The sequence below is a fragment of the Arachis ipaensis genome, chromosome B5, assembly GCF_059453495.1.
Source record: "Arachis ipaensis isolate K30076 ecotype BB chromosome B5, ASM5945349v1, whole genome shotgun sequence".
NCBI classification, from domain to species: Eukaryota; Viridiplantae; Streptophyta; class Magnoliopsida; order Fabales; family Fabaceae; genus Arachis; species Arachis ipaensis.
Genome location: NC_142440.1, coordinates 83,704,798 through 83,729,789, shown reverse-complemented (window position 1 = coordinate 83,729,789; position 24,992 = coordinate 83,704,798). Strand labels below are relative to the sequence as shown.

The 24,992-nt window shown below is 31.5% G+C and overlaps 2 protein-coding genes across 2 annotated transcripts; one reads left to right on the top strand and one right to left on the bottom strand.

Moving 5' to 3' along the window:
* The first annotated feature begins 3,285 nt into the window (after positions 1 to 3,285).
* On the top strand, positions 3,286 to 19,673 carry LOC107641921 (S-adenosyl-L-methionine-dependent methyltransferases superfamily protein). Its single transcript, XM_088488849.1, has 4 exons — positions 3,286 to 3,671; positions 3,869 to 4,315; positions 6,349 to 6,621; positions 19,081 to 19,673. Exons 1-4 carry the CDS (start codon positions 3,597 to 3,599, stop codon positions 19,411 to 19,413), a joined length of 1,128 nt encoding a protein of 375 aa, XP_088344975.1. The 5' UTR covers positions 3,286 to 3,596; the 3' UTR covers positions 19,414 to 19,673.
* Positions 19,674 to 20,960: 1,287 nt separating this feature from the next.
* LOC110262897 (uncharacterized) lies at positions 20,961 to 21,899 on the bottom strand. The gene is made up of 4 exons (XM_088486105.1): positions 21,749 to 21,899; positions 21,441 to 21,645; positions 21,199 to 21,338; positions 20,961 to 21,115 (listed from the first exon to the last, which is right to left on the bottom strand). Exons 1-4 carry the CDS (start codon positions 21,897 to 21,899, stop codon positions 20,961 to 20,963), a joined length of 651 nt encoding a protein of 216 aa, XP_088342231.1.
* Positions 21,900 to 24,992: the final 3,093 nt, after the last annotated feature.

The following is a 24,992-nucleotide window of genomic DNA, read 5'->3' as shown; positions in this document are numbered from 1 at the left end:
TATTTATTAAAAAAATAATCTTTAAAATTGAAAAAAATACAAAAAGTGTCTTTGTAACGTTTTAAGATTAATTTATTCTAAATATAAAATTCTTGATTGATTATTGATCACATTTATGTGATAGTACTCTTTAAATTCTATATTAACAGAGTCAATAATATTTTAAATTTAAATTTTTATATATAAATTTATAAATTATATTATAATTTCAGATAACTATTTTTTTAATAAAGATTTAGCAAATTATTTCAGGTGCGTGATGAGTACTTCTTATACTATCGTTGGAGTTCCAGCATTTTCATTTCCTAATAATTCTTACTTCTATCCTTGTAAATTTTTACTTGGTCTCTATTTTAATTTGAGTAGCAGATGATTTTTGTGAATTAAATACTAATTTTAACAAAAATAGAAAATAAAAAAATGGTCATTGATTTGAAATATTTTATATTATCAAACATTTATAAGGTGATTATTTTAATAGACAAATAGTTAAGTACTCTTCAATTATAAAATATGTTATATAAAATTATATATTTTTGGTAAATTGAATTAATTAATTTAGTTTCCGTATTAATAAACCAAGTATAAAATTTTGTATGCATGATTGAATCTAATGTTTCATCTAATGTACTAATTTAAAATATTTGCATTTTATTGTATAAGTAAGAAAAAAAAAACTTGAGTACAGGAAACATTTTTCCTTCAACCCCTTAGCAACATATGTCATCATTCCATTGTCTTTTTGCACAAATTGACCAAACTAATTTTAAATATATAAAAAGATAATATCTAATTACCCAACTAAAACTTCAATGATTTGATGGATTGAAAGTTTGGTGATCCAAGCAAAGTGACACTGACAGGCACCATTCACAAGTTGGTCCATTTTCCACTTAATCATAACTCTCTCGTGTAAGTAAACTTTTTTTTTCTATTATTTTTTATATAAGATTAGAATATTTACTATTATCAAATACCAAAATTAATTTGTATTGACTTATAAATATCCTAATACATAAAATAATTAGTTCAAATTTAAAAAATTTTCGTATTTAACTCAAAATTTTAATATTCTAAAATCAACCCAATCAAAATGAGTAGAATTAGAAATCTAACCATTTATAAATTTAATTGAATTAAAAATTTAAGATTTAATCTTAAATTTTAAGATTTAGTAAAATAAAAAATATTTAAAAATATTAAAATTTATTATTTTTGTTCATCACTTTTTTTTATAAACTCAATTCTTTTAATCTAATAATTAATTTTAAATATCAATAGATAATTGATAACCAAAAATAATAAATTCTTATTTTCCTCTAATATTCTTCATAAAAGAATGTATTTATAATTTTATATACAAAATATATAATTACAAAATTTATTTTTTGTGATTTACTATTTTATATTGGTTAATCGCTAAAACATATTCTAAAAAATGGGTAAATTACTAAAATCTCTGATATTTGAACACACTCACAAAAATATCTCTAAATTTTGTTAACGACAAAATTTATTCTCAAAATATTTTAAAACGCCATAAAAATATCTAACATTAAATATATATTCTCAAAAAATATTTTAGAGATTAGAATTTGATATAGTTTTATACAAACATAATTGAAAAAATAAGGCAATTTTATTTCTAAAAAATTTGATAATTTTATGCTATGTAGATTTTTTTGTTATTTTTTATTAATAACCAAAAATAGTTTTAAAATATAAAAAAATATTTTAAAAATCGAATTTTGATTTAGTTTTCTTTATATATTTTACAAATAATTTTATCCAAATATTCTACAAATTTTCAGATAAATATATAAGTAATTTATCAATTACCAAAATTATTTTTAATTTATAAAAAATATTATTTTTATTATTTTTGTTTTAATTTATAATATTTTAAAGATAATTTCATCATTATAAAAAATAAAAATTATTTTTATCAGCGTTGCAAATTATCAGTACGGTTTTAGTAGTTTATCTTTTTTAAATTGAGTAAAACTTTTTTTTTTAGGACAAAAAAGTGCGAATGCCCCACTACTTGACTTTCACCGGTAGGAGCGAGTATGATGCCTAACGTTAAGGCTTTTCTGATGGGCTTGAAATCATTACGGCCAACAAAGAAAAGATAAGAAAAGAAACTAAAACCCTAATGTGAAGGCCTTCTAAATAATTATGTTGTTTGGGTATCATGGGAAATTGGGAATGAAGGGTATTACTTTTAGGTAGAAATTCAGGTGCAGTTACGTGAAGTCGATACTTGAGATATTAGATGATTTGACTGATTTAACTAAATTTTTATCTAACGACTCTCAAATATCAACTTCAAGTGAAGTCGACTTCGCCTGAGTTTTCACCTTATATTAACCCTGCTAAATGCTCATTCCATTAAGTGTATGAATAATGACTATTTTATACATATTTATATATCATCAATAATAGACATTAATATATACCTACTAATTTATTTTTTAATTTATTAAATATGTGTAAAAATAATAAATGGAATTAATATTACTTAAAATTATAAGTATCTATATGCTCTCTAACTAAGATGTCTTAAATATTAAATTTTGAAAATAGAAAAATATATTTTTTAAAGATTATAAAAAATTTTAGAAAAAAAAATTGCGTATCAGACTTCTTATTCACACCCTATTTTATATCAGTATAGATATATTAACATTGAAAGGACTCATTTTTTATTATGATGAGTGTTAGGGCAGCAACTTTTATGTTTTGTAACCATCAATTGCTCATCAATAGTATTTTTAATAGTGTGAGATTACATCTAATGGTGGAAAATTACTCACTTTTCTTTTGATGGTTAAGTTTTGGCTACAAAACACAAAAATTGCTGGTCCCCTAGACTTTCTCTTTTATTAAATGAAGCTTGACTCTAATTTAGAGTGATCGTTGAAATATAAATTATATTTTTATTTTGGATTTTATTTTATAAATTATAATCTTAACATTTAGTTATAATAGTTTTTATTATCTAAATTATTTGCATCATTTTTACTCTTTTAATTCTTATTCACAATACACATTTTAGGTACTTTATTCTAATCCATTAATTGACTCTAATACCTAATAGGATAATTTCATAACTTACTGCGGTTTTACTAAAATTTGATATTTTGATATGACAAAAAGTTAAAAGGAGTGAAAAAATTTTGTGACCTTTGAAAGGGTAAACCAAACCAAACCAAACATTCACGATCATCCTTATTTTATTGATTGACTAGTTTCTTTAAGGAGAGTGTCAAAAGCAACACAATCACTGTCACAAGTGAGTTGTGACACTCACCAAATAGTTTATTCTGAACTCCCATGATATGTAAAGTGTCATTAAATTTTGGTAGAGTAAGGCACACACTCTCAAAACTAAAATAAAACAAACTAAAACTAACAAATAAAAGATCACATCATGGAAATCTTCCCTTTAAAAGGAGACCATACACAAGTTCACAACCAAGCTCGAAAGAAAGAAAGAAAGAAAGAAAGAAAGAAAGAAAGAAAGAAAGAAAAGAAAGAAAGAAAGAAAGGGCTATTCCATTCAACCAGAAAAAAAAAAAAGAAAAAGATAAAAAATGGATGTAGAGAAAGTCTTCCACATGACTGGTGGAGTTGGCAAAACTAGCTATGCCAAGAATTCCTCACTACAGGTTCATTCATTCTCTCTTGATCACTTTCCTCGACTCTCTTTTCCAACCCAGATATACTGAATTTAGTAGCGGTGACATAAATTATGTTTAATTTATCCTTTTATGAAGATACAAAAAATAAAAAAATATTTTCGTATTTACATGTGTTTCTTGCACAGTCTAATTTATCATTTTTTAATTTTCTAACCATATGATAGAAGAAGGCATGTGATAAGGTGAAGCACATAATCATAGAAGCCGTTGAGGAGGTTTACCTTGCAACAACTCCAAAGAGCATAGGCATTGCTGACTTGGGTTGTTCATCTGGTCCCAACACTCTCTCAATAATCAAGGACATATTTCAAGCAATTCAAAGCATAAGCCACAAGATCATGATGCACCGCCGCCACCATCCCCACCACCTTATCTCGGATGAGTTCAGGGTTTACCTAAATGATCTCCCAACCAATGACTTCAACTCAATTTTTAAGGCCTTGCCTGAGTTCCACAGGCTTCTTAGGCAAGACAAGAATAAAGATAATAATGATGGGTTGATACCTTCCATTTTCATGGGAGGTTACCCTGGCTCTTTTTATGGAAGACTGTTCCCAAACAGTTCTTTGCACTTTGTCCACTCCTCCTACAGTTTACACTGGCTTTCAAGGGTACATCTATCTATCTCACATCTTCCTTATTTTTAGAGTTATGTCTAATGTTTTGCATTATTAGAATAATACACTTATTTTGGTATATTGCTTTAAAATAAATATTTAAAAAGACATAAATAAAAAATTATTTTGGTATTTTTTCTTTTATGATTGTTATGGTGTCTAATTTACTAAAAAAATTAAAAATTAATGTTTATCTAAAAAAAATAAATATAAATAATTTAAATATTTAAATTCAACACCAATTCATAAACACTATAAAATTGGTATTTTTTGTTTGTTATTTTTTATATTTAAAATGATAAAAATTATTAAATAAATTTTTTGTTTAAAATAAAATATTTATCTTATTTTCAAAATGTTATATTTTTTATAATTCCCAAAATAAAAAATAATTAGACATTTTGATGAGTTTTTCTCATAATTTTACACATTATATACTCATTCATGAATATTTTTATCCCACTTTTATCCACAACTTAACGTATGTTAGGAGTGTACTATTTTCTATAGGATGGAAAAGGGGTAAAATAATTAATTACCAAAAACAGGGGTAAAATAAAATTTTGTGCTAGCTAGATTCATAAATGATGTCCTTATTAATGAATCTAGCTAATTCATGAATTTTTCACTTTATTCTCACTACAGTACATCAAGCATATATATATCTCTCACTTTCATACACATATAATCAAGAATGGAACTTAGTTCAGACGATGGAGGACCATGTCCCTTTCCACCCCCAAGTTTTTATAAAAGAATTAATAGTATTAATATAAAAAAACAAATATAGTTTAATTGGTTTAAGTTTTACACTTTTATATATATTAAGTTTGTAAGATTTATTTTTACTTTCTGCATTTATTCAATCATTTTTAATTTTAAACATTAATATTTTGCGCTTAAACTTCAAAAAGTTTTCATAAATTAAAGATTTTATTAGTTTATTCATATAAATTAAAATTTCATTCTTATTATCATTTATTATTTTTATTATGAACAAAATTTTACAATTTTAATATTAGAATTAGTTGTAGTAAAATTAATTTCTTTTATTTAAATTATTATTTGTTTTACAATAACATCTTGGACTTAGTTTCAATAGATTTTTATAAATTAAAAGTCTTATTAACTTATTTATATAAATTAAAATTTTATTTTCATTATTATCAACTAAATTTTATATTAAGTAAAATTAATTTTTTTATTTATATAGTTATCTATTTTACAATTTTAATTCTAAATTTTTAAAATATTTTATAATATCTATCTATATAGTTATTTAATTATTTATTATCATATTAATAATAAAGTTAAAAATAATTATATTTATAAATTTTATTTTAATATAAATATTATTATATAATTTTTATATTAAGATTTTTATCCAAAAATTTTTTTCAAGTTCCACTGGATGTAACACAAATTATTATTAGCAGATATATTTGTACATGGTGCTGGCTTATGTATATAAAGAGGAGCAAAAGAAATTCATATAGTAGGGCTAAAACGTAAGATTTTTAAGTCTATTGTTTTTGTTTTTTAAATTTTTTTTTCAAATTATAGAGACCGTTTAGCAAAAAGTAAAATTAGAGGTCCGATTTCAGCTTTTAAATTTTTAAACTTTTTTTGAAATAAAAATAGAAGAGTCTTATTTAAATGTTCATTTTTTTATTTTTTAAAACAGAAATTAAAAAATATTTTAAAATTTTTTAATTCTACAAAAATAGAAATTGGAGGTCTAATTTTTTTTTCAAAGTCTGATTTTTTTACTTTAAATTAAATAGTATCACGTTTGAGAATAATATTCCAACAATTTATAATCTTAAAAAAATCATTTCCAACCCAATTTCAAAAGTAATTTTCATATAAAGGGGTCTATTTATATGAATGATTGATTTTTTCAAATTCAGAGAATAATTTTCCTAATTTGGCTTTTCACCTTTTTCATTATGCGCATGCCCTGGACCATACACATTGATGGTTTATTATGTCATCATCATGATGATGATTAATGATTATTCATGCAGGTTCCACCAGCACTATATGACAAGGAGGGAAATTCATTGAACAAAGGGTGTGTATACATTTCAGAGTCAAGCCCTGAAGTGGTTCAAAAAGCATACTTGAATCAGTTCCAACAGGATTTTTCGTTGTTCTTAAGATCAAGGTCTGAAGAACTAGTTGTGGATGGGAGGATGGTACTCATATTTCTGGGAAGGAGAGGCACAGAACATGTTGATAAAGGCAACTCTTTCTTCTGGCAGATTCTTTCTCGTTCATTTGCTATTCTTGTCTCACAGGTACATTTTTTTCCCGTGAATTGGAAAAGCATACATAGAAATATAATTTAGTATATCCTGAAATTGATCCTTATTAACGAATGTTAAATTAGATATTTTATTTTTCAATAAATTTTTATTATTTTTAAAGTCTTTAAGTATTAGTTTTATCAGATAATTTGTTCTTTTTATAACTTACAATAAAATATTTAATATATGTGTATTGAAAAAATAAATTCCTAGCATATTTTATTATAAAGCAACTAAATTCTAATAAAAATTATTATAAGATAAACTAGTCCTCTCTGGAGAAAAACCAATTTTTTTAAAGACTTCTAAAGTAATAAAAAATTGTTAAAATTCAAAACATCCAATTTAAAATTTGTTCGATACCAATTTGATTATTATGCCTTATAATTTTACGAGATAATAGTTCATGGCATCATTTACAATGGTATGGCCAAAAAGTCTAGATATCACATTTTTCTGAAGAGAGACAAAATTTTAGCATAAAATAAAAGTAAACATGTATGTAATCTAAGCTTTTAGTTTTTTTTTTTTTTTTTTTCTAAAAAGCTTTTGCATAAAAAATTCGTTAAATATATAACTATTTATATATATATCTACCTAATAATTTAAGTTATTAGAAGAGACAATTTACAACAAATAAATGTATCACTACAAAAAAAAAAAAAAAAAAAAATAGAATAGTTACCAATTTTAGTGACCAAACAAGAGAAACCCAATTATAATGGTTTCTATCGATTATTCATACCAGAATTAAATAATATTTTAATTAGTACAAAAACATTATCATTTCTTTTATGTAAAAAAAATCATTCATGTAATCAAGTCTAAGATTACTTGTAAATTGAAAATATTTTGGTTTTATTTTAGTCCTTACATAAAAACGGTTTAAATCCAAATGTTTTTAAAATAATTTAGTTTAAGTCCCTGTTGTTATTTTGTTTAATTTGTAATCTATATATGAAATTAATATTGTTTTTAAAGTTTTCAAAAAATATGGTATTTGGCTTAAATAAGCTTTTGGACCCTATGAAAGGTTTCTTTTGGTAATAAAAATGAAACGTTGTCTAATCTAATTTAAGGCTTTGGTTTGCTCAATTAAGTGCTAATTTGATAGGCTACTAAAGCAACAGACTAAAATATTAGCATGACAGAATTAGTCTAACTAGTATATTTAATAGTATGGATGACAATAATATTACTTAAATTCGTAGGTATTCACTTTATCTTTATTCACTCAAGACGGGTAATTACCTATTCGAATGCAAGTCGAATTTTTAATAGGGTGGAATTTTGGACACGCCAGCGAGTTGGATTTAAGTGATATTTCTGATGTATATATAATAAATGTGATATACATAAAATAATTAGTAAAATAATTAATAATATTATATTATTTTTAAATTATATTTTAATTTATATTATTTATTTAATGATAGTTATATAAATTTTAAAATTTATTTTATTTGTTAAATTTTAATAATATAAGAATTGGACGGGTTAGAGTTCAATTTTTAATTTTACTGCCTATGAATAAAAACAAAACAAGTTTTATGTGGGTTATTGTAAATCAAAACGAAATCGAATTAAATAAAAACTCGCTACATTGTCATCCGTACTTAATAGAGCAAACTAATTAACAAAGAAATTAAAGTAGACAATTTTTAGATTTTACTGGCTCAAAATCAAAAGAAAAAAATTATATGGACAGAAAACAAAAAGAAAAGGTATGTTATAGCAAATAAAAACTTATTTAAGGCCTACTTTTGTACATATTCTTTGCAATAATACTTTCAGAATCCTGCTGAAATTGAGTTACAATAATATTTTAGAGACTACAACTATATATATATATATATATATATATACTCAATCAGTGAGCTGGCTAAACATATATTAAAAAATATTAGATACTAGAATTAATAGGAATAAAATAACGCAATTAAAATTTGTGAATGAGAAGAATTGAACAAGAATTTAGATAATAATAAAAATAATATGATAAAATGGTAAAATTATAATCTCTCACAATACATAAAAAAGTCTATAATACTCTTTTACGTATTATAAAAATTTTTATAAAAGGATTACATATATGAGAGACCTTACTACTTTTCTCTTAAAGTTTCACTCACTAATTCTATGCAAAATATGACATATAATAACAAATGCCTTAACCCTCTATATTTAGTATTTTGTGGAGGTGTATTTAGTTTACAAGTTGATCAAATTGTATACAAATTACACAAGTGTGTGTACTAGCTAGAGTCTTCTTTTACATTCATCTTTATCAAGTTGTATAACAAGTTGATAAATATCAACTTATGTAACAACTCATTCTTTGACTAAGTCAAAGATTGCAACCAAGCTAACTTATGTAGTTTCATGAGTCTTCTAACTTGATAAGAACCATTTCCATCATACTTGATTCTAGACCAAGCTTAAGTTCTATAATGTTCTTTAATTTTCTTGAAACTTCATCATGCTCCACTTGTATCACTTGTAACCTCTAGCCAATTTTGTTGATTTCAAACCAAAAGAAGAATTTTACTTCTTTTTTTCATAATCTTCCACTCAAAATTATTCTTTTGGGGTATTCTTGTTGCTCATATTTTCAATAGGCCAAGAGAAGATCTGCACCAATCAAATTTATCTGTATTGATTGGTTTTGTCATGATATCTGCAAGATTGTCCTTAGTGTAGATTTTTTGCATATCCACTTTTTCATCCTCCATTACTTCATGAACAAAATGATATTGAATGCCTATGTGCTTCGTTCTTGAGTGAAAGGCTGGATTCCTTGCGATGTGCAAGGGACTCTAACTGTCACAAAATATTGGAATCATATTCTGATTGTGCCCGAATTTGTCCATTAACCTTTGCAATCAAATTGCTTCCTTACAAGATTGGGTAGCTGCCATATATTCAGCTTCTGTAGTTGATAATGCTACAACTGCTTGTAATTTTGATAACCAACTTACTACACTTCCTACAAGTTTGAACACATAGCAAGTAGTGGATTTTTTTTTGTCAAGGTCTCCTGCGAAATTAGAGTCAACATAACCTTTGATGGTAAGTTTAGATTCTCTAAAATATAAAGCAACATTAAAAGTTCCTATGATATATCTCAAGATCCTCTTCACAGTACTCCAATGCTCTTTTCCTGGATTTGCGATGAATCTGCTGACCATCCCGACAAATTGAGAGATATTTGGTTTGGTGCAAATTCCACTACAGATGCATACGGTACTCGAGATATTTCTATCTTCTCTACTTCACTGCTATGACACATCTCAGAAGATAATTTAAAATTGATAGAAAGTGGAGTAGATATTGACTTACATTCTTGCATGTTGAAGTCCTGCAAGACCTTCCTCGAGTAATTTTCTTGGATAGCCAAATCTTCCTATCTTTTCTATCTCGCCAAATCTGCATCCCCAAAATCTTGTTTGTTGGTCCCAGATCCTTCATATCGAATTCCATAGCCAACTGAGTCTTTAATTCCTAGACACGATCTTTGTTGCGGCCTATCACCAACATGTCATTCACGTACAATAGCAGAATGATGAAATCATCAATACTAGACCTCTTGTAATAAGTACAATGGTCTGACTGAAGTCTGTTGTAATCAAGGCTAATAATGATGGAACCAAATCTCTTGTACCAACATTTTGGCACCTGCTTTAAGCTGTACAGAGATTTAGTTAACTTGCAAACCAAGTTTTCTTTTCCTAATTCTTTAAAGCCTTCTGGTTAGAGCATATATATTTCTTCTTCAAGTTCACCATGAAGAAAGGCAGTCTTTACATCTAGCACAAACTAATCTTATGGTAAAAATTCTAACTACTGGAGAAAAAATTTCATTCAAATCAATACCTTCTTTCTGAGCAAATTCCTTCACCACCTGTCTTGCATGATAACGTTCTATCTGGTCGTGATTGTCACACTTTATTTTGTAAACCCATTTGTTACCAATTGATTTCCTTCTGTTTGAGAGTGGGACAAGCTCCCACGTCTTGTTTCTGCATAGTGCTTCTATTTCTTCTTGCATGGCTGTCATCCATAAAGAAGACTCTGAACTTTCAATAGTCTCTTGAAAGGTTGATGGCTCTCCATTTTCATTAACAAAACAATATGCATCATGGCAAGTCCTAACATAGTCGGTATGCCATGATTATTTTCTCAGTTCACTTGTTCTCGAGCTTCAGCTGTTTCTTGTACAACTTGTTCAGGTTCTGCTTCAGAAGAGTCTTTTTCTCTAGACTTATCAGTCATGTATTTTAAAGTAGTTTCTTTAGTGCTATTATTATTTTCTTGCTTCTTTTGCAACTCGTTTTCAGCAAATATAATATCTCTATTGACAATAAGTTTGTGGACAGTAGGGTCCGACAAACAATATCCCTTTACATTACCAGCATAGCACAAGAAGATACACTTTCTTGATTTAGGATCAAGCTTTGTTCTTTCTTGGGTATTGAACATCACATACACAGGACATCCAAACATATGAAGAGAAGAATAATCAAGTGGCTTACCTTGCCACATCTCTATTGGAGTTTTCAACCTAATTGTTGTTGACGGCGATCTATTAATCACGTAGCAGGCTGTTTTGATTGCTTCTGCCTAGAAAGAATTGGCTAATCTTGCAGTCTGCAACATAGCTCGATTTCTTTCTAGAAGAGTTTTGTTCATCCACTCTGCAACACCATTTTACTGAGGTGTATATACAACTGTGAATTGCCTCTAAATACCCTCGTGCTTGCAAAATTCAATGAAATCATTATCAGTGTATTCTCCTCCATTGTCTGTCCTCAAGCACTTCATTTTCTCCCCAGTTTCGAGCTCTATTTGTGCCTTAAATTCCTTGAATACTGGAAACACATCTGACTTCTTCTTGATGGGGAATACCCACACTCTTCGTGAGTAATCATCTATGAAGGAGATAAAATATTTTGCTCCTCCTAGTGATAATTCTGGTGATTCCCACACATCAGAATGAATCAAGTCTAATATGTGCTTGCTTCTAATAGTTGATCTTTCAAATTTCAATATACGCTGCTAGCTTGTCACACAATGCTCACAGAAAGGTAGATTCACCATTTTAAGCCCTGGAAGGAGATTACGTTCTACAAGAACCTATAGACCATGTTCTGACATATAGCCTAATTTACGATGCCACAACATCTTTGTATCTTCTTGGTCAGTACATGAAACTGATGCTTCTACATCTCGAACTGTATCTCAAGAAAGCAAGTAGAGATTGGTTGTTAGCCATTTTGCCTTCATGATCACACGAGCACCATTAGTCACCTTCAACGATCTATTTTCAATATTAATCTTGTACCCTTGAGAATCTACAGCCCAATGGATAACAAATTTTTTCTCAGGCTATTCACATGTCTTACATCTTGAATTGTATGGATGAAACTATCAAACATCTTAATTTTGATGGTACCGATTCCCACAATTTCTAAGGCATGATCATCTCCCATGAGTACTGACCCTTTTGAAATAGGTTCATAAGTACTAAACCACTCCTGATGTGGAGTAATGTGATATGTTGCTGCACAATCCAATAGCCAGACATCAGCTAGTGGTTTATTGTCTTCATGACCAATAACAGCTTCAATGCACAAGACATCACCATCAACAGAGGTGTTTGCAACACAACCATGTGAGGTAGTTGCATTAGCAATTTTCTCTGTGCTCTTCTTGTTAGACCAACAATCTTTCTTTAAGTGTCATTTCTTGCCACAATTATAACAAGTAAGGTTCTTCTTTCGAGACCTTGATCTCCCACGACTTTAACCTCCACTAGAGCCACGTTCCATTGATCTGCCTCTCAACACCGACAAATTTTCTACTTGCTTTGAACTCTCCGTTTGACTATACTTATTTTTGTGCCTGCTTTCTTCTTCAAGAATAGCGGCAGCAACATCATCAAATCAAAGTTGATCAACAATATTGTTATTTGTGATGTTGATGATAAGTTGATCATATGAGTCTGGTAAACTTTGGAGAAGAAGTCAGCACATTCATTTTCTACAATTTGACACTTCATGGCTATCAGTTGTGAAAATACAGTATTAAAATTGTTGATGTGATCCGTCACCGATGTAGATTCACTCATACAAAGAGTATATAGCCTTCTTTTCATGAATATCCTATTGTAAAGTGACTTTACCTCGTACAACTTAGTGAGTGCCTCCCAAATCTCCTTTGCTATCTATTTTTCCGATATGCTTGACAATACGGAATCTGCCATAGCCAAGTATACATTAGCGACGGTGTTTCCCTCCATCTCTTTTTGAAACACCCTAATTAGCCTAAGCTTTACCTCGTGTCGTAAAGCAAAGGTTAACCAGAGATTACGACAGTTCTAAGCTCTTACATATAATATATATAGAAAGAATAGTATAATCTAGAAGCCCGATGAAGAATATAACTCAAAAACCGGATTCGAAAAGCGCAAACGTACTAACGAAGCTTCTAACTTAAAGCACAAAATATAGATAATATCATAGGAAACTAACCACGACTCGCGGAGTTTAAGCCGGCTAGCCATATACAGATAAACAGAAACCAGACAATAAAAACAGCTTATACAAGTTTTGTTCTCTCAAATACAAGCCTCTAGGCAAAACAAAATACAAAAGTGAGAGACATATATAAAATAAACCAAAAGACTCAAAAGATGTACGGAATCCTCCGCTCCTATCACCAACCAACAACTCACCGAGGTGGGTTGTGACCTGCATCTGAAAAACACAACAGAAATATGGTATGAGAATCAGAGGTTCTCAGTATGGTAACATTGCTCAATGATGTAGGATATAAGACCCTGGGATGCCAAAGGCAATCCTAATCTCCAGATCCATCACAAGATTCAAACTTAATGCATTCTAAAACACATAAGCATAAAATATAAACCTTAACATAAATAAACCGGGTAATCTATCTTAGGGGATTTCTATTCTAACCAAACACCGCTGTCCCACAGCCTTCACCAACCTATCCTCCATGTGATCCCATCGCCACCGCCTTCCGAACCTCCTCAATCCCAGTAGAAAACACAAATAATATACAATGCAAGTAAAACACAAGTATTGACATATAAGGCAATTAATTCAAATAGGAATTAGGCATGTTATATAAATAGGCAAGCCATTACAAGTAAACAAAGCATACAAACAGATAGAAAATGCATATGATGAATGCCTTCCCTACTGGCTATGATATCACATTGTCGGTTCAATTGCCAACCTGACACATCTCCATGGAGACGTCGCCTTCGGAATTCTCATATGGAAACCCCCGAGATATAGTGCTCGGATCACTGTCTAGGTACCGGTGCCTGCACGCTCTATAGATCCGAAGGGATGCGAGCGGGATACTCTTGCCACAGACCTCACATCTCAACGCAAGTGGGACGAACCACCATCCTTACGCCGCCGCCGCTACCTCGACAGGCGGGATCCAACCGCCGTCCCTGCCGGGCGCATAGCGTCTCATAATCTCAATATAAAACAACGGTACAGTGGTTTTTCAAAAAATAGTTTCAATATAAAGTGGATCCATCAATCTCATTCAGAGTCCTCGACTCATCTTAACCACCGTCAATCCACAATTCAGTTTCCGAACATCAACAATTCATAATTTCTCATCTCACATATCAATCACCCTTTACATGACATCCAACCATCCTCAGCCTGCCAGAAACCTAGGACTCCGTTTTCTAATTTTTTCCAAGTAATCAACTAAAACCCTTAGGTTATATCCCATGTTCTCAAACTCAAATCCAAGCCCAAAAATCTTAAAACGGTGTTATAGAAGCTTACAACCTTGTTAGGAATGTGGAATAGTTGAAAACAAGGAAAATGTTGAGAAACAGGACGTGTGCGGCCGCACAGGGGTGTGTGCGTGTGCACGCTCTGGAAGATTTTGAAAGTGTGCGTACGCACAGGGATGTGCGTACGCACAGGTACTAAAATTTGTAAAATCTATTCACTCGCACAACCTGTGCCAGCGCCCCCAACAGATTGGCCTCCCCAACGTGTGCGTACGCATAGGTGCGTGCGTCCTCACAGGTTGCAATTTATCATTGGTGTGTGCGCGCACCAGCTGTACAATCTTACTATATCCTTGATGTACAATCTTGCCAACTCCTCCATAGAACAGTTTACTCGGATAGGCAGAAAATGAGCGGATTTGGTTAAGCGATCCACGATCACCCAAGTCGCATCAAATCCCGACCTAGTCCTTGGCGAACCTGTCACAAAATCCATCGCGATTCCTTGCCACTTCCACTGAGGAATCTCAAGTGGTTGTAGCATTTCTGACGGTTTCTGGTTCTCTATCTTTACTTTCTGGAAAGTTAAACACTTGGATACCACTGTAGCTACATCTCCCTTCATCCCAGGCCACTAGAACATCTTCTTTAAGTCATAATACATCTTCGTGCTTCCGGGATAAATAGAAAATCCACTATTGTGAGCTTCTGACAACAAATCTTGTCTCAAAATTCCAACATTCGGTATGCAAATTCTTCCCTTATATCTCCATAATCCTTCACCATCCTTGGTGAATTCTCCAAGTCTCTTCTCACCAACTGGTTGAAACAATTGCTGAAGCTTTTGCTCATCTTGCTGAGCCCTTTGGATCTCCGTCTTAAACGTACTTAAAATCTGTAATTGGTTCAAACAAGCTCTTCTGGCAACTTCACTAATATCCAGCTTAGGATCCATGAACTTATCCACTAACTCCTCTTCCTTGATTCTCATCCAAGAAATTGTTAAAGATTTCGGACTCAATGCGTCTGCTACCACATTCGCCTTCCCAAGATGATAACTCAACTCGAAATCATAATCTTTAAGCAACTCCATCCACCTTCTCTGGCGCATATTTAGCTCTTTCTAATCAAAGATGTACTTGAGACTCTTATGATCAGAAAAGATGCTAAACCTCACTCCATACAAGTGGTGTCTCCAAATTTTCAATGCAAATACAATCGCCGCTAATTCCAAGTCATGAGTTGGGTAATTCACCTCATGCGGTCTCAGTTGACGCGATGCGTAAGCCACCACATTCCAATATTGCATTAACACGCAACCCAAACCCTTTAGTGACGCATCACAATATACTTCAAATGGTTCATGCAGTTCTGGTAAGACTAGAACAGGTGCTGAAGTTAACTTCTTCTTCAAAGTCTGAAAACTCTCTTTACACTCCGATGTCCAAACAAAAGGCACCTCCTTCCTTGTCAACTTGGTCATTGGTAGTGCAATCCGGGAAAATCCTTCGATAAACCTTCAGTAATATCCAGCTAAACCCAAGAAGATTCTGACTTCCGTCACTGTCGTCGATCTTTCCCATTCTATCACCGCTTCTACCTTAGAAGGATCCACCGCTATCCCACCTTTGCTCACTACGTGACCTAAGAACCTTACTTCCTCCTTCCAGAACTCGCACTTTGACAACTTAGCGTACAATTTTTGCTCTCTTAAGATTTGCAACACAATTCTCAAGTGTTCCTCATGCTCCTTTGCCGTCTTAGAGTAAACCAAGATGTCATCTATGAAAACCCCCATGAATTTGTCCAAAAAGGGACAAAACACTCTGTTCATGTAATCCATGAAAACAGCAGGTGCATTCGTTAACCCAAAGGACATTACCACAAAGTTGTAGTGTCCATAGCATGTCCTAAACACGGTCTTAAGGATATCATCCTCCGTCATTCTTATCTGATGGTAACCAGATCTCAAATCAATCTTGAAAAATACTCTAGCTCTTTTCAATTGATTCATCAAGTCATCTATCCTTGGTAGTGGGTACTTGTTCTTCACAGTCACTTTATTCAACTGTCAGTAACCCACACACAGTAGCATTCCTGCATCTTTTCTCTTCACCAATAAAACTGGCGCTCCCCACGGTGATACACTTGGTCGAATGAACCTCTTGTTCAGCAGCTCTTCCAACTGAGTCTTTAACTCCGCCAGCTCTATCGGAGACATTCTATACGGTGCAATCGACACTGGTCCGGCTCCCGGCACCAATTCAATCACAAATTCAATTTCCCTTTGAGGTAGGAACTCAAGGATATCTTCCGGGAATACTTCAGGAAAATCTCTAACCACCGGTATCTGATCCAAGTTCTGGGCATCACCCAACGCATTAGCAACCAACAGAATATAACCTTGACACTCCTCCTCTTCCTCCTCCTCCTCCTCCTCCTCCTCCTCCTCCTTCGTTATCGCCATGACCAATAACACTAATATTTTGCAAACATCCTTATTAGTTCTGATTTTATCTGATACCATCATAAAATAATTTCGGTTCATTTCTTAGTTTATTTTTGTTCATTTGTGTGTTAATTGAGGTTCACTTGATGCTGCTGATAAGTATTGACCAAATTTCTTAAGTAATTTCAGTTCATTTCTGGATCCAAATGAACTTTAGATAAACTAAGAAATGAACCGAAATTACTTAAGAAATAAAAAATTTGGTCAATAATTATCAGCAGCATCAGGTGAACCTCAATTAATACACAAATGAACTAAAATTACTTTAGTTTTTGAACAAGTAGTCAAAAAGACTCAATCATTAACAAAAACACATACAATCTATTTCTGGATCCAAATGAATCTCAATTAAACTAAGAAATAAACCGAAATTACTTAAGGAATAAAAAATTTGGTCAATACTTATCAACAACATCAAGTGAACCTCAATTATTTCACAAATGAACTGAAATTAGTTCAATTTTGATCAAGCAATCAAAAAGACACAATTATCAATAAAAACACATTGAATTCATTTATGGATCCAAATGAACCTCAACTAAAAGGAGGAAAATAGAAAACACAACAACAACAGCAGCAATAAAAGAATGACGATTGAGAGAAAATACGCGAAGAAGAAGAAGGAGGAACGCAAAGAAGAAGAAAGAAGAATGCGAAGAAGAAAGAGAAGGAATGCAAAGACGAAGAAGGAAGAAAGCAAAGAAGAAGAAGGAAGAACACGAAGAAAAAAGAACGCGAAGACAAAGACGAAGAAGGATATATTTTGCGTTATTGAAATGTGCGTGTGTATGCGCTGGTGTGATGAAAATGGTTTTTGTTGAGTTTGGGTCAATTTAATTAGACTTAATTGCAAAAAATATTTGGATGTGTAGTTAGACTATACACTTTATATATCATACTAATTACTAACTGTCTACTACTAAGTACTTACTGATATAACATAGTTACAGTAAGTTATCTAACCTTAAGGTTATAACTAATAATGATCATTATTAGTTATCATTATTAGTTATAACCTTAAGAAGGATTTAAGGATTCATTTAAATAATATAACTATCCGAATTTTTGCTAGCTAATACTCTAACGAAAAGAGGAAAAGGTTATCTTTGCTACTGCTTAAAAATAATTGATCTTGTAAAGTGTGATTTCCCAATACTTACAATTTTTTTTTGCTCCACTTAAATTTTGTATGGCGTAAGCCTATGCTTTATAAGATCAATATAGAGAAAAATTAAAAAGATTCAATTTCGTTTTTTGCATATTTTGTTCTAGTCCTGTTCCTTTATTCTCGACTCTATTCCCTTTATCTTATATCTTGAAATACTAATTCCTAGCTTTTGGTAACTTTGTAAAAAGAAATTCTTAATCAGTGTCCGGCTGTCCGCATTGTTTATCAAAACACATTTTTGTAATGACTAATTACTATTTTTATAAAATTTTATTAAGGATATATTCACCTAAGAAAACTTAGAAAAGGAAAGAAAATATTCTTACTGATTTTGTTCAGTTTCATCACACCCATTCATTTTTTTTCTTAACATTCCAGCCTAGTATAGCTTTCAAAATTTTAATCTCCCCATATCATTATATCAATATATCATCGGTCCTTATCATATGCGCTGTTTATATTCTCTCTCTGTTTTCTTTTTCCTCTAACTTTTTCCTTTATTGTCGAGGCATTCATTTAAGCTAGCTAGTGCTGTAAGTTCTTGTTGCGGTTATTTTTTAACAACAAAAATCCATGGCATCAATAAAGTTTCAAAAGTTTTCTATACATACAAGACTCTCATGAATTCACCTAAGGAGGATTAAACCGATATACATAAACAATTATATATTTTAACACATATGTTCACGCAATAACTTTTTAGACTTGAAACATGAATTATATATAAATTTTCTTTTTGTCAAATATTGAAATTCTATACAATAAAAATCAAAATTTAAATTTTTAGATCATAATATTTGGTACTAAATGTTCTAATAATATATTATGAAATCAATCATCTTCCACAAAATGTAAACATCCAACAATAGCAATTGAATATAGTTGGTGCAGAATTATATTTTTTATACATGATTAAATAATAATGAATTTGTTGTCTCCTTCTTTCTTAATTTTCTTTTTTTACCTATATCTATGGTTTGACTAAAGGGAGGAATAGAACAAGAGAAGCTTGATTCATATGATGTACATTTCTATGCACCTTCAAGGGAAGAAGTAGAAGAGGAGGTTAGAAAACAAGAGTCAATAAAATTGGAGAGGCTAGATACCATTGAGATGGATACAATTGAACAAGGCATTGAAAGCTATGGTACAACGGTTGCAAAGGCAGTGAGAGCCATCCAAGAATCAATGATCTCAAGCCACTTTGGGGAAAAGATCTTAGACGCTTTGTTTGATAATTTTGCTAGACTTTTGGATGATGAATTGGTCAAAGAGGACATAAAACCCATCACTTTTGTTCTGGTTCTTAGAAAAATATGAATATTTAGAGGGAAAACGAAAGTTGAAGAAAAGAAAATATTCTCAAAGTGTTATTTAATTCGCACTACTAACAAGCTACATTACATGTGTGTTTAAATTTGCAGCCAGTGACCAGTGAGTATCTATCTAATTATTGTGATAGTTTTTGCTTCAAGTGTGTATGTACACTATTTTATTAATTTCGTGCACCAAGCATATATAGCGGGACTGTGAGAGTACTTAGCATATTTAATACTCTATTAATTCTTTTTTGTTTGTCACTTAAGTTTTTATTTTATTTTTTCTCGGAATTTATTTGCAGGACCATAGACACACTTAGCTTCTTTAATAAACAATTTATTGAATGTTTTCAATTAAAATATCATTTTTGTCTCCAACATTTGGGGTAAGTCCCAAAGTTGTCCCTAACGTTTCAATCGTCCTATTTAAGTCTCTAACGTTTTAAAATTGATTCAATGTTGTCCTGCCGTTAGGGATCCGTTAACAGAATTGACGGCGGGACAAAATTGAGACGATTTTGAAACGTTTGGGACTTAAATAGGACGAAAACGTTGGGGACGAAAACGATACATAGAAATAAATTTTAGTTTTATCCTTCAATAATATCAATTTTTTACTGTACATAGTATTCAATTATTTTTTAATCACATCTAAGTAAATTACATTTAATCACACTACTTTCATTTTAAATAAATTTTTTTATATTTTATATTAACTTATAACTTTAAGTGTAAAATTATAAAAAAATAAATTTATTTAGAATGAAAGTAATGTGATTAAGTATAATTTACTTAGATGTGATTAAAAAATAATTGAATGATGTGATTAAAAAATAATTGAATACTATATACAGTAAAAAATTGATATTATTGAAGGATAAAACTAAAATTTATTTCTTTGTATCGTTTTTGTCCCAATGTTTTCGTCCTAATTAAGTACCTAACGTTTTAAAATCGTCTCAATTTTGTCCCACCGTCAATTTTGTTAACGGATCTGTAATGGTAGGACAATATTGAGCCAATTTTAAAACATTATAAACTTAAATAGGATTATTGAAATGTTAGAAACAACTTTAAAATTTACCCCAAACGTTGAGAACAAAAATGATACTTTACTCATATTAAATAATTGTCTACATTAAAATTTTTATGCGGATGTAGTAATGAGTCATTAATAACATCCTATTCACTTGTAACATATAAAGAGAGAGTGTCAAATAGACTTAACGTGAGTGATCGTATCAAGGTTCAGAAAACTGGACCGGTCATCAAATTGTTCTAGTTACTGGTTTACTGATTTATTGGTTTAACCGGTCCAATCGGTAGTTCAACTGGAAAAATCGTTTTAGAATAGAATAATAAATAAATTATAAATAAACATCCTAAAATATAATTATAGTCTAATATAAATCTTAAAATATCTTCAAAATTTAAAACACTACATAAAATATCATCAACCAAATACATATGATCTTATCAAAATTCAAACTCAAAAGTTAAATAGTAATAAAAGCATATCTAAATATTAAATTCCAACATCATGGTTTATCAATCATCAAAATCCGCAAGAACTTGTTGTAAATCTACTTCGGTGGGATGATCTTCACCTTCATTCCCACCCTGTTGAGCAGAAGAATTAAGAGATGCAGCATAAAGACCACTACTACCACCGCCACTTTGATATAAATCAGCATCAATTTCACCTAATAAAATACACATGTTATCATTATATTATAAACTAACAACATTCTAATAAATCATTAGAAACTAAATATACTATACTCACGCAATAAGTCATCCACATTACTAGGAAGATCAGGCTCTTTCTCTACAACCTCTTCAGTCACCCAAAAGTCAACTTGACTGATGCTTTCATAATCAATTGGATCATATTGTGTCTTTTGCTTTCTTTTTTCTTTTTCCTTCCTAAAAAGTTAAATACAATATATGAAGATTTAATAATTTACAAATTTTTTATGATAAAGATTACAAATGAAACGATATGATATTTCATGAAACATATATTACCTGGATTTAAGACGCAAATTATAGGTAACATAAACAATGTCATTCAATCTATCATGCTCCAATCTATTTCTTCTTTTTGTATGAATCTGGTCAAAAAGACTCCAATTTCTCTCACACCCAGAAGAAGCAGATGGTTGGCTAAGAATGCGAACAACTCTCTTTTGTAAACATGGAGCAGAGCCTCCGAATAACCTCCACCATTCGTCTACCAATTATAAAACCATAACATATTAGAAGATATCAATTAAGAACACAGGAGCATAAAACAATTTACTGTTAATTAAACAAATATTCAGCCATATTCTTACCAGGCTTAAGTTCAGATGCAGCTCGAATGGCTTCTTGTCTATCAAAACTTTTCTTCCGATCTCTATATAAATGTATTTCTTTCATTGCCTGAACTGAATCCAACTTGTTACACTTGCAATACATGGTAACAAGATCAAGCAAACCTCGCATAACATCAGATGCTTCTTTATAATTTTCATTAAAAAAAATTTAGGATTTAGGAAGTAAGCTGCCGCATGAATATCTTTCTTCAAATGCTTGTCCCATCTTGAGTTGATAATATCTATGTACGGCTGATATGCAGTCTTGGATTGCCTAAACATCTCCTTAATTGCATCTTCTGCCCTTAGCATTCCTTCATAAACATATCCCAAAGATAGTTTGTCATCAGCATCAACAATCCTCAGCAAGTGAATCAGAGGGCCGACAAGTTTACATACAATAAAGCAATCGTCCCAAAATTTGCAATCCAAAATAATAGCACTCATAGCTCTACCAATAGCATTCCTTTTTAATTTGTGATCAGTGAAAATTGAATCTACAACCAATGCTTGCAACTCCTTTTTACGGTCAAAGATTCTCTTCAATGTGATAAACACAGTTGCAAAATCGGTTGCACCAGGACGTACAATTTCTCTCCAATGAGGTCTTTGTCCTAGCCAAGATAAGAAAACCGTATGATTGTACACAAATACTGTGATCTTTGAAGCACGTGTTGCAAGATTAGAAATATGCGCCATGCTGCTTATATCATTTAAAATAAGATTAAGGCAATGAGCAGCACATGGTGACCAATAGATATTATCATATTTTCTATTGATAAGCCTACCAGCAGCAACATAATTGGCCGCATTGTTAGTCACAACATGCACAATATCATTAGGGCCAATCCATTCAATCACCTCAGAAAACAAATTACACAAGTGTGAAGCATTTTTTTACCATACTGGAAACATCTATTGATTTCACGAAGCACAAACCTTTAGAACAATACACCAAGAAATTGATTGACGTTCTTTGTCTTTGATCTGTCCAACTATCAACCATGAGGGTACATCCAGTTTCATTCCATCCAAACTAGCATTTTACTAGCAACTAGCATTTGACTTTCTCTTTTAAGATCAGCCAACAAATGAACCCTTAACTTATCATAAGAAGGCCCTTTGTAACCAGGTCCAATGCTAGCAACACCATCCAACATATCTTGGAAAAATGGCGACATCACAGCATTAAATGAAATTTTACAATCCAAAAGCCACCGAGCAAACCGTTTATCAACCTCGTGTATCGCCTCTTTGTTTTGCAAAACACTTTTAATACTTGGTTAAGCTCCTGAAGTTGTTCTTGGTGCAAACATAGGAGGAATGACTTTGGCTTTTTTCTTTGGATCACCTCCAACTCCTTGCTGACTCAAAGTACGCTGCTGTTCCTGTTCTTCTTGAGCTATTGCCTCATCAATTGCATCCTCTACCTCATCACCACCCTCTTCACCAAAACTTACTTTTTTTTCTTTTTGTTGGTCTGAATTTCTTTCAACAAACTTTCCATCTATTTTCCACATCATATGGAACTTTAGGACATTTTTTCACGTCTCCAGTAATCTTTGCTAGATGTTTCTTCATCATGTGAATTCCACCTCCATTGAAAACTTGTAGACAAAATAAACATTGATATTGTGGTTTTCCATTCACCATTTGTAGAGCAACATATTTCCAAGCTAAATCTATTTTTCCCCGTAGGTTAGAAGAACATTGTGACTGACTATCGTTAGCACTACGGGAATTAGGATTAGCAGCATCATTCGAAATAGGAGTATCGATAGGCATGTTATTATTCACACAAGCATTGTTATCAGTAGTTGCATCTTGATTAATACTATTTTCCATAACTGAAATTAATAAAATAGATATGAAATTAAAAACAGCCACAAGCCCACAACACAATGAACATTAACAATGAAAATTAACAGCATGAAAATTAACCATGGTTAAAAACCTAAAGCAGGAGCCAAACACAATAAAAATTAATAGCATGTTCTTAACCACAACACAAAACCATATCAGCAATTCTACCTACAGCAATTCTGCCTACAGCAATTCTGCCTACAGCATTCAGCCATTCAACAATATTACAAAATAGAGTAAGTTTCCACTTTCCAGCATTAACAAAACAGAGGAACAAATTAACAATTACAAAGTAACAAATTAAAATAGAGTAACAAATTAACAATTACAAAGCAGCAAAAGTGCAAAACACTAAAACAACAATAAATTGAACAAAAATCGCATAACGGGTAAACTAAGAACGTCTTCATGTTTCTATATCAAACTATCAACTGAGGAAAAAAAACTCCTAGGGTGAATTTGGAATACAATAAAATAGAAATTGGAATTAGATTAATTTTAAGATTTTTTTTTCTTATACTAAACAACAAACAGAAATTGAAGACCGAAGAAGACCGAAGAGGCGAAGAACAAAGAACCAAGACCCAAGATGAATTGAAGAATTAATATTATGGAACAAAAATTGAAGAGGAAGTTCAGAGAAGATGAAGACGACGAGTCACTCACCTGGGTTCGAGAGGCCAGCGAAGACGATGGAGGGCTACTGGACTGGGAACCAGGCGACGATGGAGGGCTACTGGTGCTGAGGACCAAGCGACGGCGGTGGCGCTGATGACTTGAGAACTGCGGCGACGACGGATGGAGGGCTACTGGGCTGGGAATGCTTCAGACTTCAGAGGGCTAGGGTTCATTGTGAGACTGAGATAAATGAATGGGGGTCGAGGGAAGAAGAGGGGGCTTCACGAGTGGGTCGAGTCGGGTAATCGGGTTTCATTTTTTAAAACAATTAAAAAATGGCGTCGTTTAAAGGAACCGGCCAGTCACCGGTCCGGCCAAACCGGCCAATTTTTGGCCGGTTCCCCGGTTTTTGAGTGGTTCTTTCTCCAGCGGTTATTGAAGGAGGACTGGACCGCTTGCATTGCCGGTTCGTGTTAAACCGATCGAACCAGCTAGTCTGGTCCAATTTTCAGAACCTTGATTGTATGACTTACAAAGAGAAAGTGTCAGATAGACTTAACATGAGTGATGCAAAAATTTGGGAAAAAGAGATGGAGACAACTTGTGAGGAAGATGAAAACAAAAATTTAGTTTGTGAAGGACATGTTCTTATGAACAAGTGAGTAAGTGATTAGATAATAGTCAAAATATATAGGCCAAATCTACCACACCGCCTTGAATAGATGAAGTTTTGACCCTAAAT

Bases quoted from the DNA above. Each gene is read 5' to 3' on its own strand.
- LOC110262897 (XM_088486105.1), bottom strand. From the start codon at position 21,899: ATGCGAGGTTTGCTTGATCTTGTTACCATGTATTGCAAGTGTAACAAG. The intron at 21,339-21,440 runs GTAATATATGTT...TTAACTTTTTAG, and splicing joins AATTTGCGTCTTAAATCCAG to GAAGGAAAAAGAAAAAAGAA. The intron at 21,116-21,198 runs GTGAGTATAGTA...GTATTTTATTAG, and splicing joins TAATGTGGATGACTTATTGC to GTGAAATTGATGCTGATTTA.
- LOC107641921 (XM_088488849.1), top strand. From the start codon at position 3,597: ATGGATGTAGAGAAAGTCTTCCACATGACTGGTGGAGTTGGCAAAACT. The intron at 4,316-6,348 runs GTACATCTATCT...TTATTCATGCAG, and splicing joins GTTTACACTGGCTTTCAAGG to GTTCCACCAGCACTATATGA. The intron at 6,622-19,080 runs GTACATTTTTTT...GTTTGACTAAAG, and splicing joins TTGCTATTCTTGTCTCACAG to GGAGGAATAGAACAAGAGAA.